Here is a 14074-nt window from a genome sequence, read left to right as displayed (position 1 = left end):
TGACATCGCTAATGCAGTCATAATAACACTGGGCTTACTGCACATGAAATATAATAAGATTTGCTGCTGTATTATTAAACAAAAAGCTAATGATAATTTCCCCTGTGAGAAATCTGTCTTTTATTTGTCCTGGGCCAGGCTAATTTTGTAATCTCAAATCTGTGTTTCTGCAGTACAGAAATCCAAACACAAATCAGTTATCAAACATCAGTTACTTTTAGCATTTGTTTACCAAACTTTGATTGAAAGAATTAGTCATAGAAACTGCAGACACTACAAATGTGTAGTCTCCTGGAGCCAAGGGGTATCATATTCTGATTTAGCTTTTGACTGTAATAGATAAGCGCAATGATTATTATACTCCCCCTTTTCAAACTGTAAGGAAGTACTTAACTACACAGAACCTACCAGAGAAGCCTGAAGCCTTGTGAACCGTTGTGAGCCTTAAAATGTAGCCAAATTATGATTTGTGTGCTTTAATTTTCATAATTTGAGCACTTTGATGATTCAGTTCTGAATGTAACAAGATTACTTTCTTGTAGTAATCACCTCTGCAGGATCTTGTGTAAACCTTTGATGGGATAAATAATAGTCTACTTAAATGACACTTAGACACCTTATTCCCAACAACTTTGACAGCAGCAGCACCCTCAGTTTCTGTTTTACCACTGCATATTCCTTGGCTTTATCTGCTTAGGATTTTCAGTTTTCAGAACAAGTATTTGCCTGTCTTGATTTTTAGTTCTGAATGAATTTTCAAAGTACATGTTCTAGAGCAGATCCTATAAAAGGCACTTTAGTGATGAGATGTTTGGGGTTTTCATCTTTCTTCTGGACTTCCACCTGAGGACCACTCAGGGGGTAAACTGTTCTTAGAGTCCTGTGTTTTGTTGCTGGATCAGGGGTTTGTGCTCTTGACAAATTTTTCCCATCCAGTATAGTGTGACCACTGTCACACATTTGAGTGTCCCAGTAGCCATTTCTCCTCTTGGAAGTGTTCCACTTGTCATGAATATTCATTGGGCTGGAAAAGGTAAGATTGTATAGTGCAGCAATTGTATCACTCAGCTAGAATATGGGACAGGCACTTTCAAGTCACTCTTGTAATGAATATTTAATTATTTGTATGTGTTGGAGTACTGTCAGCAGGAAAAGTTAAGAGCTATCTCCAGAATATCCTGTAGCCTGGTGCTTAGGTCACTTACTGAAAATACTGAAATTTTGTGAAAAGCTTCTATCAAGTTTTAGTTTAAAGCTCCCCAAATGTCAGTTCTTGCATTTGGTATTTATTTCTCAGTCTTCACAAATGGTTCAGATATATTTATTTGTTCAGATTTAAGCATTTTCTGTTGGTTTGAAAAGCTTTTGATTAATTTACTTTGGTTCAGTCAAAGCTGAAAAAGCAAGTAGAGTTGGAAGAGAAGGAGAAGCAAGGAAAACTTCTTGGACCTGTTTTTTGGGAGGAGTTTTATTAACTGGGAGAAACACAGGATGAGATCCAGAGATGTTATAGATGTGAAGGACATGAGTGAAGTATTTTGGTCTCTAGTGATGAAGACCAGTGTCTAAAGGAATTTTTAAAATGTAACTGAGCACTTTAAACATACAATCCCTTTGTTTAGAACCTACCACCTAGACTCTTCTGGAGTCCAGTGGAATGTAATATGACAGGACAGGACTAAAAACCCAAACATAGTTTGGGTTGTACCTTTCCCGGGACGGGTCCCTAGGCTGACACCTGAGGTTTGGTTGGTTGGTTGTTTTGTCATTGTTTGTTTGTTTTGTTTTGTGTGTGTTGTTTTTGTTGGTTCATGGGATTTCTGAGTTTTGGTTTGTTTGTTTCTCTCTCACACTATTTTCACAAGGTTTAGCAGCACCTGTGTAGCTTGCCAAGTTAATGAACTATTAATGAGCTGATCTGAGAAGTGCTGTGGGTATAATATAAACCATACTAGCCCTACACATGCCTCATATTAAAATGTATTTTTGCCTTTTCAGAGATTGTGCTGCTGAGCTTAGGTTTGTTGAACTTCCTAATTACCTCAAAACTTTCAAATGAATCATTTTGGGCTGTCTCCTCCCTGTGCTTTCAGTGATGCAAGGAGGGGGCGATGCAGTAACTCTACACCTGTCCCAGCACACGCCTATCAACCTGCTCAACTTCCCAAGCCAGCAAGTTGAGCATGAGAACATCCGAGATTGCTCGGCTCTGTAACCACCAGCCCGAATACCTCTGGATGTCGGGGCTGGCTTAGCTTTGCTGAGGTGGCTCTGAGAGTTAGTGCCCTATGATGGCAGTCGATGACAGCAGCTTGTACTCCAGGACTAGGAGTAAACTGAACTCCTGTCAGACTTGTTATAAATCAACAAGACGGAGAAGCCTACCACCAGACATCGTGCTAGAAAATGATTTTAAAGGGAAGTTTCAAAGAAATATTAGGAATATAGAGCCTATACATCCAAGGCGCCCTAAGAAAAGACCTTCTATATTTTCAGGTAGGAAATGCTGTTTTAATAGTCAGTGCAATGTCTTTTAACCTTTTTGGTAATTGATTCCAGTCAGAACTTATTCCAGTTTAAAACCTTAGACAGTTGTCACAGATAGATTTAATCAAGTGCCATTTATGTTAAATTATGTCAGCGTTTAAAGTGTTGGAGCCAAAGAGATACTTCATTTTTTTGATTTCATGTTGCTTGCATGAGAGTTGGGGTTTTTTTTAATACTTTGCATTTAAAGAAAGCCAGTTGTTTCTCTAGAGCTTTAAACTGCATTTTTCTTTACTGCCACTTAAAAGCAGTATAAGAGGAGAGTGGTTTGGAGATACACAGACTTCTTCAGTATAGCTATTTTATTGGGGGGAGTGTTTGTGTGTGTAGCCAGAAATTAACATCACTAAATAGTCAAATGCATGCTTTGAATTCCTGGTTTACACTGGAGCCTGTAATGTCAGTAATTTGGTTTAACTCTCTAGCTGTTAAGAAGCAGGAACAAGGTGTAAGAGTTGGTTTCAGTGAAGCTAATGGCAAGTCTGGAATACTTCATTGTGTTGGGGTTTTTGTTATTTGAAATAGGCCTAAAAATAGGCAACGGATTAGCCGAGGACAAGGGATTTGTTGGAATCTTTACTGGGAGGAATTAAAAGGTTCTAGAGGGGGAAAAATCAATACCAGCTCATCCCTACTGAAACTGAAGATGCATTTCTATGAGGTGATCAGAGGAAATGAAATCTTTATAGAAACAAAAATTTTTAAATTTAGGTATCTTGCTTTCCAGATGAAAATTAGGATATTCACATTTCCAGGGGGAAATACTACAACCATACAGATATTTGAAGAGCTGTGAATTACATTTAAAAAGTGGTACCGATTATTTAAATATTAATTTTATATTCCTTAATAACAGCTAAACTTACATGGGTATCTTTTCAAGACCTGAAACACTGATGAAATAATGGAAATACAAGGTTAAAAGATAGCACGGGGCAGCACTGTTTGTGTGGGATTTAGAACCTCGATTGTACCTTTGTTAAGGTAGTTGAAATATTTCAACACCTTAGGAAATAAAGCTTTTTTCCTCCTTCCTATTCTACTTCCCAACTTAAAAATGCAAAGAGCCTTAGCAGATGTCATGTCGGGTGACTCAGACATGGCCAAGGCTCCTGGGCTTCCCAGTGCCTGGGCAGGCTGCTCCTAAGGTAATGTGGTCTGTTGGTGATTGTCAAAACACATTATTTTGGACAGGATAGACCCTCTGTATTTTACCTGCATCTGTGTCTTACCTGTATGTCAGTTACTGCTTTTTATCTTTTTGCTTCCTTTTCTACTCCTTAATTACTTCTGTGTTTGGTTTTATTTTTTCCCTCTTTTGATTTTTTGCTTTTTTTCCTGTACATCAAAATTTTTGTTAGGAAAAACATATTAAACGTCAGCCTTGTGTTTGGTCTCCAACACTCATACTCTGTTGTGTCTCCTTTATTCTGTGATCTTTCTTTTTTTCTTTCTTTTTTCTTTCTTTTTTCTTTCTTTTCTTTTTTCTTTCTTTTTTCTTTTTTCCTTTCTTTTTCCTTTCTTTTTCCTTTTTTCTTTTTTCTTTCTTTTTTCTTTTTTCTTTCTTTTTTTATTCTTTTCTTTCTTCCTTTCTTTTCTCTTTCTTTTTTCTTTCTTTTTTCTTTCTTTTTTTTATTCCTTCCTTTCTTTCTTTCTTTCTTTCTTTCTTTCTTTCTTTCTTTCTTTCTTTCTTTCTTTCTTTCTTTCTTTCTTTCTTTCTTTCTTTCTTTCTTTCTTTCTTTCTTTTCTTTTCTTTCTCTTTCTCTCTTTCTTTCTCTTTCTCTTTCTCTTTCTCTTTCTCTTTCTCTTTCTCTTTCTCTTTCTCTCTCTTTCTCCCTCTCTCTTTCTCCCTCTCTTTCCACCCTCCAAATTACCATATTAACAGTAATACCCCATTGTTTGTGCTGTGTCAGGTATGAGCACCTTAATGTAGTTTGTGTGTCTGGAACACAGCCATTATGCTTACGAAACCCACTGCAGATGTGTTACTGTACACTCAAGGGCACTTCACTCAAAGGTAATGCAAATTGCTTCCTATAAGCAATTGATGGAGCATGATGGAAAGATGGGTGTAGCCTTTCATTTGGTAGGTCAGCACTGGAGAAGCTTTACTTGATTTGCTTTTGAAAACAGGTTAACAAAGTAAGCTTGAAGTCCTCTAGACAATTGTCTTTCATTCTGCAAATCTAGGTTAGAGTGAAAATAGCTGTGTCATAGAATCAGGGTGTGAGTTGGAAATGACCTCTAAAATCTATATTGCTCAACCACCCTACTGTGGGCAAGGACATGTTCCACTGTGTTAGGTTGCTCAAAGCCCTGTCCAACCCGACTTGACCACTTGAGATAGATAGAGATATTGAATATAAGTATAAATAGATAGACTTTGTCTGCAGTCTTTGGGATCACTGCGGAAACTTTCTGAAGAATGTGGTAATTCCTAATTCCTTGTTTGAGCCTAGTCATTTATTAATATAAATATTTTAAATCTTTATCATTTTGACTTTTCCACATTCTTGTAATCCACATATCTCTGCTAAGTCTTTCATATGACCATTAACCTGTCTCATGTTTAAGACAGTGTTGCCAGTTTATTCTGAAGTCATTGACCTCTTGTTTGCTTTCTTTTTGTTCTATCCTAAATAGTTTAACTATTAATATAGGGAATAGTGACACATCAAGCCTCTAGGTGCAAGGATATATGTCAGTTCCTACCTTGAGACTCTAGTTTTAGACTTGGTACAGACTTGGGAATGTGTCTTGAGTGTGATAGGCTTGTTTTGCAATTTTTTCTTAACTGTGGAAGCTAAAAGCTCACTCTTTAAAAATGAAAGCTGAAACCTGAGAAACGTGATAGGTCTGTGTCCTGCCATCATGAAGTTAGTAATTCACCTATGCCTGGGCAGGACTATCCAAACAATGGTATCGCTGGATTAGTGTTCACTCCCACATGGCAAGGGGAGGACAGGAACTATGACAGTTGAGAAACCATACCATTGTCAAAGGAATACTCTGCACAGATACACCTTTTTCTTCTTTCATGAAGCATTTAGTTTCTTTTTGTTCTTTAAATTTGAAATGTTTAGACCTGTTGAATGCTTCAGGGCTTGGTTAATAGCAACTGCCAATATCTAGATCTTAGTTTTTACTGTTTTGTGGTTATCTTTATAAAAGAATCAATACACGCACAAGGGAGAAATCAGTGTTATACAGTGATTTACTGTCAGTAGAGAGATTCATCACCTTAATTAGTGGAGTTTGTACATATCTACTGACATGGCCACAGCTCAGCATACTATCATAGCCATGACTGAACTTTATCCTGTCAAGACCATGCAAAAATGAATGGTGTCTTTTCTTAACCTGAAGATTCTCCATGATAAATCCCCTCCTTGTTAATGAGAAAAGAAAGAATTGTATAAAGACAGAGTGGGCAGTGAAGACATCTTATGAGACCACATCTTGTCAGAGCTACCTATAAAAGGTAAATTGAACTAACTGAAGGGGCATAAAATTAAAATGGATTAGCTAAACGTCATTAAATGTTTCTGCTGACTTATGTTCAAAAGCACAACAACCTGAAGAAAATTAGTCTGTGTTTATTCATTTTAAGCTAGGGAAGTATAGGGTGAGTTTTTACTCATGTTTCTTTTTGGAAGGCTGCTGATGTTGTTGTTTGAGTTTTCTCTTTATACATAGCAAAGACAGGAGATTTTGTCTGGGAATGTTAATTTTCTATAGAAAATAGAATAAATAATACAGAAATTGCAAAGATCAAAATGCCAAAAAATATAGTATTTAAGTTCTACTTGGAAGCCATTCATATTGTGAGTTGGGGATGTTTGTTTAAGTAAGTACCATTGAAAATCCATTTCTAGTACTGTTATTAATATCTTGTACACTTTTTTCATTGTCCGGCATCATTTTCATGTGCAAGTAGTCTGTATATTGAATAATTCTTATTCACTGATGTGTCAATTTTTAACAACAGAAGGTAAGAAAAATACTTTGCATTTTTCTGCCTCTCCCAGGACCAGGCATACCTCCATTTCACCACCATATGCGTGTGCCTCAAGTGTTGTCTTCTCAGCCCCAATAAGCTCTACATGTTTTGTAAGACATGTTATCTCTGCTTTTGTAAAAACAGTGTGGTGTGCTGTGAGTTAATGTAAAGAAGGCCTGTGTTTAACGGTGCTTTACACAGCTACTCAAAGTAAGGATGTAGGTTCCTAGTCTGATTTTACAGCAGAAGAGCTAGTATTCTGTAACAAATTCACTGCTTTTTTTTTTTTTTCAGTGAAAATATTGTCGCAGTTAGAAGTCTTGAGATACTCTCTCAAAGCATTTCTGGAGTTCAGACCTGCATACAGTCTAGCAAAGTCACTTTCTAAAATAAGTAAGTTGGTTTGACACTGTACTTGCATGTAAATTATAATGATGAACATAATAAAAGAAAGAAAGAGGCTTATATATACAAGAAAAATACTCAAAAGTTGTTCAGCAGTGATATGAATAAATTATTTAATTTTTCATGAGTCATGGAGGTAATACAGCCAATATGTCTGACTTATTTTTTCTTTTGACTGGCTATGTTAATTGGGAAAGACTTGCCAAAATCTAATTACTTTTAATAAGGATGCTTAAAATCATGGGTACAATATGTGTCTTGATTCAAATGAGTTATAATGATCCATGTTCAGTATTTTAATTTGGTGAAGATTTGAATATCCTACCTATTCTCTGTAGAATTGTACTGCATGGTAATAATGTATACTTGTAATCTGCATATCTGATAATTGCTGTTCACTTACGCACCCTGTCCAGTGATGTTTGGGAGACTGGCCTGTGTTGGTGCTGCATTGTACAAGTGTGATCCAGCAGAAGGGAAGGCAAGACTGGCTTGTCCCAGAGGTCTTGTCTTCCCTTCCTGATTTGAAAAAATTGGCTTGGTTTTCTTTTAATACTGTTACCAAGACCTTCTGGTGATTGAAAATGCAGGGGAAGGGAGGTGTAGGATTTTTTTTTATTTGCTGTTCACTTTGCAAGCTGATGTCAGTTCTGTATGTTACTGCTTTTTATTGAGCCTTCTGTTAAGATAAATCATTAGTACATTGCTGATTGTGTGTTCACCCACTGATGTGGCTGAGTGACCACTGCTTTATTAATAGAAATTATAAAAGTGATAATATTTTGCTTTGTTCTGGCCTTCTGTATTTTTATGCACTCATATATTTGTACATATATTACTTAATATATTGTTCAGAATTTTAGTTCTTGATTCGTTTCTATGAAAGTGTCATTTTCTTCAGGAAGGATGGGTTGATTCATAGAAAAGCTCTGGATTCTCCATTTCGGATGGAAGAGATGCATGTTGTCAGACTTGTTTTCTTCTTGAGTTCTCTGATATTTTATGGAATGGGGAAAATGATTACCAAATGTTCTTGTAAGCAATTGATGAAGATGCTGCCTCATCATTAAGTTGTATTTGGGACATAAAGGAAGATCTCTATGTCCTTTGGAAAGTAGCTTGAACATGAAAATGAGGGGGAAGATATGGAGGAAGGGGAAGTTAAGATAGGGAAGGCTCCTTCTGCTGGTGTGGCTTGGCTTTTTGTTTTCTGATTTGTTGTTGCTTTGTTTTAAAAACTGGTTGTCTCACAGATTTGAATTGCCACCATCAGTTGTTATAGATGTTAAGATTCCTCTTTAAAGCAAAGACTCCAGTGTTCAAGTGAACAAAACCTGTTGTACACACAGCAATATACCTCAAATCGTAGAATGTCTAAGGTTTTGTAGACTTCACTGTGCTGAAACACCTTCTGAAGCAATTACACAACTTGCATCCTGATTTGAACACAAGTTTCCCTGTGCGCTGCCTTATAAATAGCATGTGAAAAAAGAATAAGGATTAGTAATATGGTTTGCCAGTTTGACCCTTTGGCTCTCTGCTATGTCCTTTCTAGAGGATAATGATTAAAGTGTAGTGAAATCTTAAAACTTGTACTGAGTGCTCATCTTCTAGGTAACATAACGGGTTTCTTTGTATGTTTATATAATTCTCAAGAAGAAGAATTCATATTCAACACTGGTTGTGTCTTCAAAAAAGTATATCAACATAAACGGTATCAAACTTTATAAATAGAAAATCAGAGTCCTAAGAAATGTTAGCAAAGTAGAAAACATAAAAAAAAAGTTTTAAAATATTTAAGAACAACCCAGTCACTCTTTACAACAAGTGGTATTAGTTGTAACTACATTTCATGTGCAGTACCTCCCTGATCCTTTGTTGACATCATTCCTAAGTAAATTATTCTTTGGCCATCAAGACACAATAGAATCTTTTATTGTCTTTATCTAAGATGCACCTTGAATGGTGGAATCAGTGTAAAAATATGCCCATCTTTGGCCCATAAAGATATACTTTTCTGCTAATGGATTGGGCAGATTGCGGACACTGGTTTTTTTCAGAGTTGTGAAATACATATCATTTCATTACATGAAAGACAGACATTACTTTTAAAGTTTTACAGTAGTGTATCTGCTGTAATCAAAAGCTTATCAGCCACGTAAAGTGTTTTAAAAGATTTAGACTTAAAGGTTATCTTAATGGCTTGGATTTAACCTTCTTGCTGATGTATATTTTGTTCCTCTTATGAAGAGCAATCTTCACGTAAGCTAATGTAGGTAATGACATTGAAGTATGTTCTCTTGGTAGTCAGATGGGCCTATGCTCTGCATGTAAATCATTCAAAATATACTTCTTCTGTAGTGCTTGTTTACTTTCAGGTACTTTTGTACACTTGCTGGAAGCATTTGGTAGGTAACCAACTTCCAGCTCTTTATACTTTACTTAGCCTTACATACTTGATTGGAGCGTACTGTATCCAAATCACCTGATAGTCTTGGAAACTCTGAAATAAAAAAACTCAATGTTTTCTTAATTACCATTTCTTTGCTGTCTTATTGTGCCTGAAGTTAAACAACAACAAGTTTAAGAGTTCCTGAAAATACTTGCTTAATTTCAAGAAAAATTTTTAAAAATCAGTATTTTATTAATCTTTTTAGGTTTAGAGACTGTTTGCCTGAAGATGAGTGTAGATAGTAGAATTCATCTTAACTACAAAAGACTACCTAATGAAATCTCTTTGAACAGAACTAGAGTCATGTGGAAGATATTTTTTACTGCTTCTCATGATAAAACATACCCTTTTGAATTAAATCCTTATGGCACTTGCAGTAAACCAGCTGTAAGCAGATAGATACTGAATTAATGTATTTAGATTTTCATAAAGAAGAAAATTAATCGACTCTACTTCTCATTAATTTTCTTTATTGTTACTAATTGAGAGTGGTTAATTTGGAATGTGGTTTTTATGCATTTTAGGAATTGGATCTCAAATTAGGATCCTGATTGGAGTAGCTCAGAGCATTCTTTATTGGGGTTTCTGGGAAATTGAAATTACACAGCACTTCACAATGTGAAATCAATTTAAATTCTTCTTTGCACAGGATATAGTAATGTAGAGCTGCTACACAAGATGCAGTATTATATTCAGATACAATTTTGAAGACCCAACAAAAGTCTGTTCTTGCTTCTTAGTCCTATACTGAAGTTGCACTTAAATTTAAAATTTACTAAAATAGAAAATCCTTTCCATCTACTACTGGCAGACATTAATGTTGTCAGAAAAAAATACCTATAGTTAAGAAATGTATATTGTGTGTGATACAATCTATTGGCTCCTCTTACAAGGACCTGCTGTATTGTGGGGGGGTTGTTTGTTTTAAAACTGCCTGAGGGAATTGCTGTGACTTTCTATGAGGTTTTGTTTGGTTCTTTGGAGTTAACTGTTTCATTTTGGATGTAATGCTTTAGTTGCAGAATATGTTGGAGATTGAGCATCTCTACACTAAGTATGTTGTGAATTATCTGCTCTTCTGAGTAAACCTTTTCTGGGGTAATTTGTGCTGCAAACAATAAAGTGTTGGCAAAATAATTTTTAAGCATAATGTTTAGCCTGCGTATTGGTAAGGAGAGGCAGTCATCAAGTGTCATCTTTCTAAATATAATCTCATTTGTCCTGTATTTCCTAATTTGTTTAGGATCTTTAAACCAGTCAGTCTCTTGCTGGCCTGACTGTTCTCTCCCGTTCCTTGTATGTGAGTCAGAGAAATCCCTCTCTAGCAAAGCTGCTCTATTTCATTCTCATTTTGCCTGGATACCGCCACCCTCCCAGGAATTCTCAGACACAGTTCAGAAGTTGGCAAGAGCTGAGGCATCAGGAGAGAACCAACTCTTAGATGATGTTTTACTGTACATTTGTAGCCTGTTTTGTGACATCTGTCTGGCCTCATGGCCAGGGAACAGCCGCAGGTGTTAACATAGGCTTGGAATTCATGGTTCAGTGTAGTTGCATCACCAGTCTGTCCAGCAAGACATAACTTTAATTACTATAAAGGTCGTTAAAACTCAGTCCTAGTTGGTTCAGTGAGTCACATTAAAGTACTTTTGGTAAGACTTGTTTAGATTTATCATGGACAGTTGCTGACTCCTCTATGGAGAATCATTTGAGCATTAAATTTCTACTAGTTGCTGAGGCTCTGTTCCAAAGTAAAATGTTTAATCTGCAGCAGAGCTACTATCACACAAAGATGCCAGAGTGAAAGACGGATGACAAGAAAAGCAGAATACCAGAAACTAAATTAAGCACACGAGATGGAATTTCAGGGTCTGAAATGTAATTTTCTGCCCAGCGACTTGAGGATAAACAAAACATATGTGTACAAGTCCAATTCTAAATCCATTCTGAAACTAGAAAATCAGCAGTTCTCTCTTTAGAAGCTGGTAATAATGTAATTTAAGTTTAGATTTGTCATACTAAATGTTGTGAGACTCTTAAGTAAGAGTAGTGTTACAGTTTGTCCTTTATCTGGTTTCAGGGTTGAGAATGCTTCTGCATAATCTATTGTAACATTTTTATTCCTCCAACTTGAAAGCCTGTTCTGAAAGAGGTCTCAATGAATGTGTAAACTTCACTCAGCAGCAGGGGGAATGATGGTGATGGAGATGGAAAAAGACCCAGGTAGTCAATGCTGCCTTTGCCTCTATCTTTACCTGCAGGAATCCTGAGTCACAGAGACCAGCTGGGAAGGCCTGAACCGTGGCCTTACCCTTGGTACTGGGATAACAGGTTGGGGAACATTTGAAACAAACTGGACATACATGGGTTCATGGGACCTGACAGGATGCAATCACAAGCTGAGGAAGCTGGCTGGCATTGCGATCTGACCAGTCCTGATAGTCTTTGGAGAGCTCATGGCAACTGGCAGAGGTTCCTGAGGACTGGAAGGGAGCAAATGTCACTCCTTTCTTCATGCAGGGCAAGAAAGAGGATCTGGGAACTACTGGCCAGTAATCGTCACCATAATCCCTGGGAAAGTGATGGGGCAAATAATCCTATAATCCATTTCCAAACATAAGAAAAGTAGATGACAGGGAGCAGTCAGTAGGTTTGTTTGAAGGGCAAATCATGCTTTACCAGCTCAATAGCCTTCAAAAACAAGATAACTGTCAAGGTGGATGATGGGAGATCAAAGCATGACATTTATTTAAACTTTAGAAAGGCTTTTGACACTATCTCCTGCAATATCATCGTAGAAAAAATGATGAAATACAAATGAGATTAATGAACAGTGAGGTGGGTTGAAAACTGAGCTGCCAGGCTGAGCGTGTTGTGATTAGCAGCATGAAGACTCACTGGAGGTCAGTCACCAACAGTGTAGCCCCGGGGCTGACACTGGGGCCAGTACTGTTTAACTGCAATCTCATGAAGCTCAATAAAAGGAAAGGTCAAGTTAATACAATTTTAACACAGTGTTGTTCAATATTTCCCCTACTACTACAAGTACTTCTACAAGTACTTTGGTTCATAATCCACTCTGTATTACTGAAAATCTTAGCAATTCTCCTACTGTGCTTTCCAAGATTATTATAATTGTTTAGGCATTTCCTGGTTATTATTTTTATCGGCAACTTTCCCCATGAAATATTAGCAGAAAATAGAATCTACTTTTTCTTTCCTTTTTGTAAAATATAAATGGTAAAATGGTCAAGCAATCCTGTAGACCTACTTCATTATGTGTTGTCCATAAGCAATGACCACTGTTGCAGGGGTTGCAGATGCCTTTCTTTTCTAATCTCCCTTTCTTTCCTCATTCCCTGATACTTGCAGGAGAAATAGCAAAAGAAACTTCCATGAGCATTACATTGCTCCTTTCTCACACTAGAAGGAATAGGTACAGTAACTTTAACAGATTTATCATCCTATTTATAAGGTGTTTTCAGATTTTCACTTTGATGCTGATTTTAGGTATATGTGGCTAAGTTTAGTATTTAAAACAATTTTTGGGGAAATAAATTGTCTATATTCATACATAGAAATAAATAGACTGTCCTTCAAGGTGGAGGTGGTAAGAAATGGCGTTGGGTTCTCCTAGTGGTTTTGCATCTTACAAGGCTTGCTAATCTTAAAAGATAATTATGGAGAAGAACAACCTGTGGACAAAGTCAGCATCACTATTTTGGGGGTTTTCAGTAGGAGTGTTTTCTTATCTGGATAACTGGGATGTCATCTTTCCAAACTCAGACATTTGCTGAATCTACTAGTCACATCAAGTTCCCTTTAGAGTCACTGGAGAAAAACAAGTATTATAAAAGTGATCTGTTGTAGATGTCAGTATTAAAATGGTATGGACCAGCTCTTTTACATTGACTATAAGACATCAAGTCTGAGAGGCTGAAATGGAAGACCTGCATTAAACTGAGTCCCACCTCTGTAGTCTACCTTTAGCTTCTCCCTTCTAGCAAAGCAAGAGGCCACATACAGACAGACAGAAAGAGTATGAAGGATTGAGTTCTTCATTGCTTCCATTCTTTCACAGATTTATGTCACTTTATATTATATATGTATTACATATATAATTTTAATATATATATTTTTTATATCACTATTTCTTCTGTGCAAACAGTGTTGCTTGCTCCCACATTGGTGATTCAAAAACCAAGCTCTCAAAATTATGACATGATTGTTTCTGAAGCCTCAGGTTTTAAAACAGTAAAGTGTGGGGTTTGTGTGCTTATCAGTCATAAAGTACTGTTGCCTTTTTTAAAAATAATTTTTCGTTACAATATTTGTCCATATTCATGAACACTTTATTTTTAATAAAGTATGATTGATTCTCTATGAATTTTGTGAGTAAAATGTCTTTATTGTTCTTTTTAAGTCATTTTCCATTTGGCTTTCTTTGTGTCATATATGAAGTTGTTCTGTACCAGCTTAATATTGTAATCTGCTGATGAAACCTCACAGAAACAAATGTGAGTAGCATTAGTTGCTTGATAATAACAGCATGCAGGCTGTTGTCCACATAGATGAATATCTAGTGTTGCATACGTTATGGGAAATGTTTCATTTGTGTCTCGTAGACTAGAGCTGACTCCATAAGTACGTGTTTTAGCATTTTCAGATGA

General features: G+C 36.4%; 1 protein-coding gene across 4 annotated transcripts in view; it reads left to right on the top strand.

The window, feature by feature from the left end:
* Nucleotides 1–14074, top strand: part of FRY (FRY microtubule binding protein) — a 251531-nt gene that overhangs the window by 56634 nt on the left and 180823 nt on the right. For 2 of the 4 annotated variants that reach the window (XM_071553032.1, XM_071553025.1), the window contains exons 1-2: nucleotides 2238–2496; nucleotides 6842–6940. The exons of the other annotated variants lie outside the window; for them this stretch is intronic. In XM_071553032.1, coding sequence (XP_071409133.1) covers nucleotides 2289–2496; nucleotides 6842–6940 — 307 coding nt within the window. In that variant the 5' untranslated portion in view covers nucleotides 2238–2288. Of the gene's footprint in view, nucleotides 1–2237; nucleotides 2497–6841; nucleotides 6941–14074 lie in introns of those variants that run through there. 4 annotated transcript variants of the gene reach the window in all.

The sequence above is a fragment of the Pithys albifrons genome, chromosome 1 (assembly GCF_047495875.1).
Source record: "Pithys albifrons albifrons isolate INPA30051 chromosome 1, PitAlb_v1, whole genome shotgun sequence".
Classification (NCBI taxonomy): domain Eukaryota; kingdom Metazoa; phylum Chordata; class Aves; order Passeriformes; family Thamnophilidae; genus Pithys; species Pithys albifrons.
Note: the sequence above shows the minus strand (reverse complement) of the source record. Positions and strands in the feature narration are given on the sequence as shown.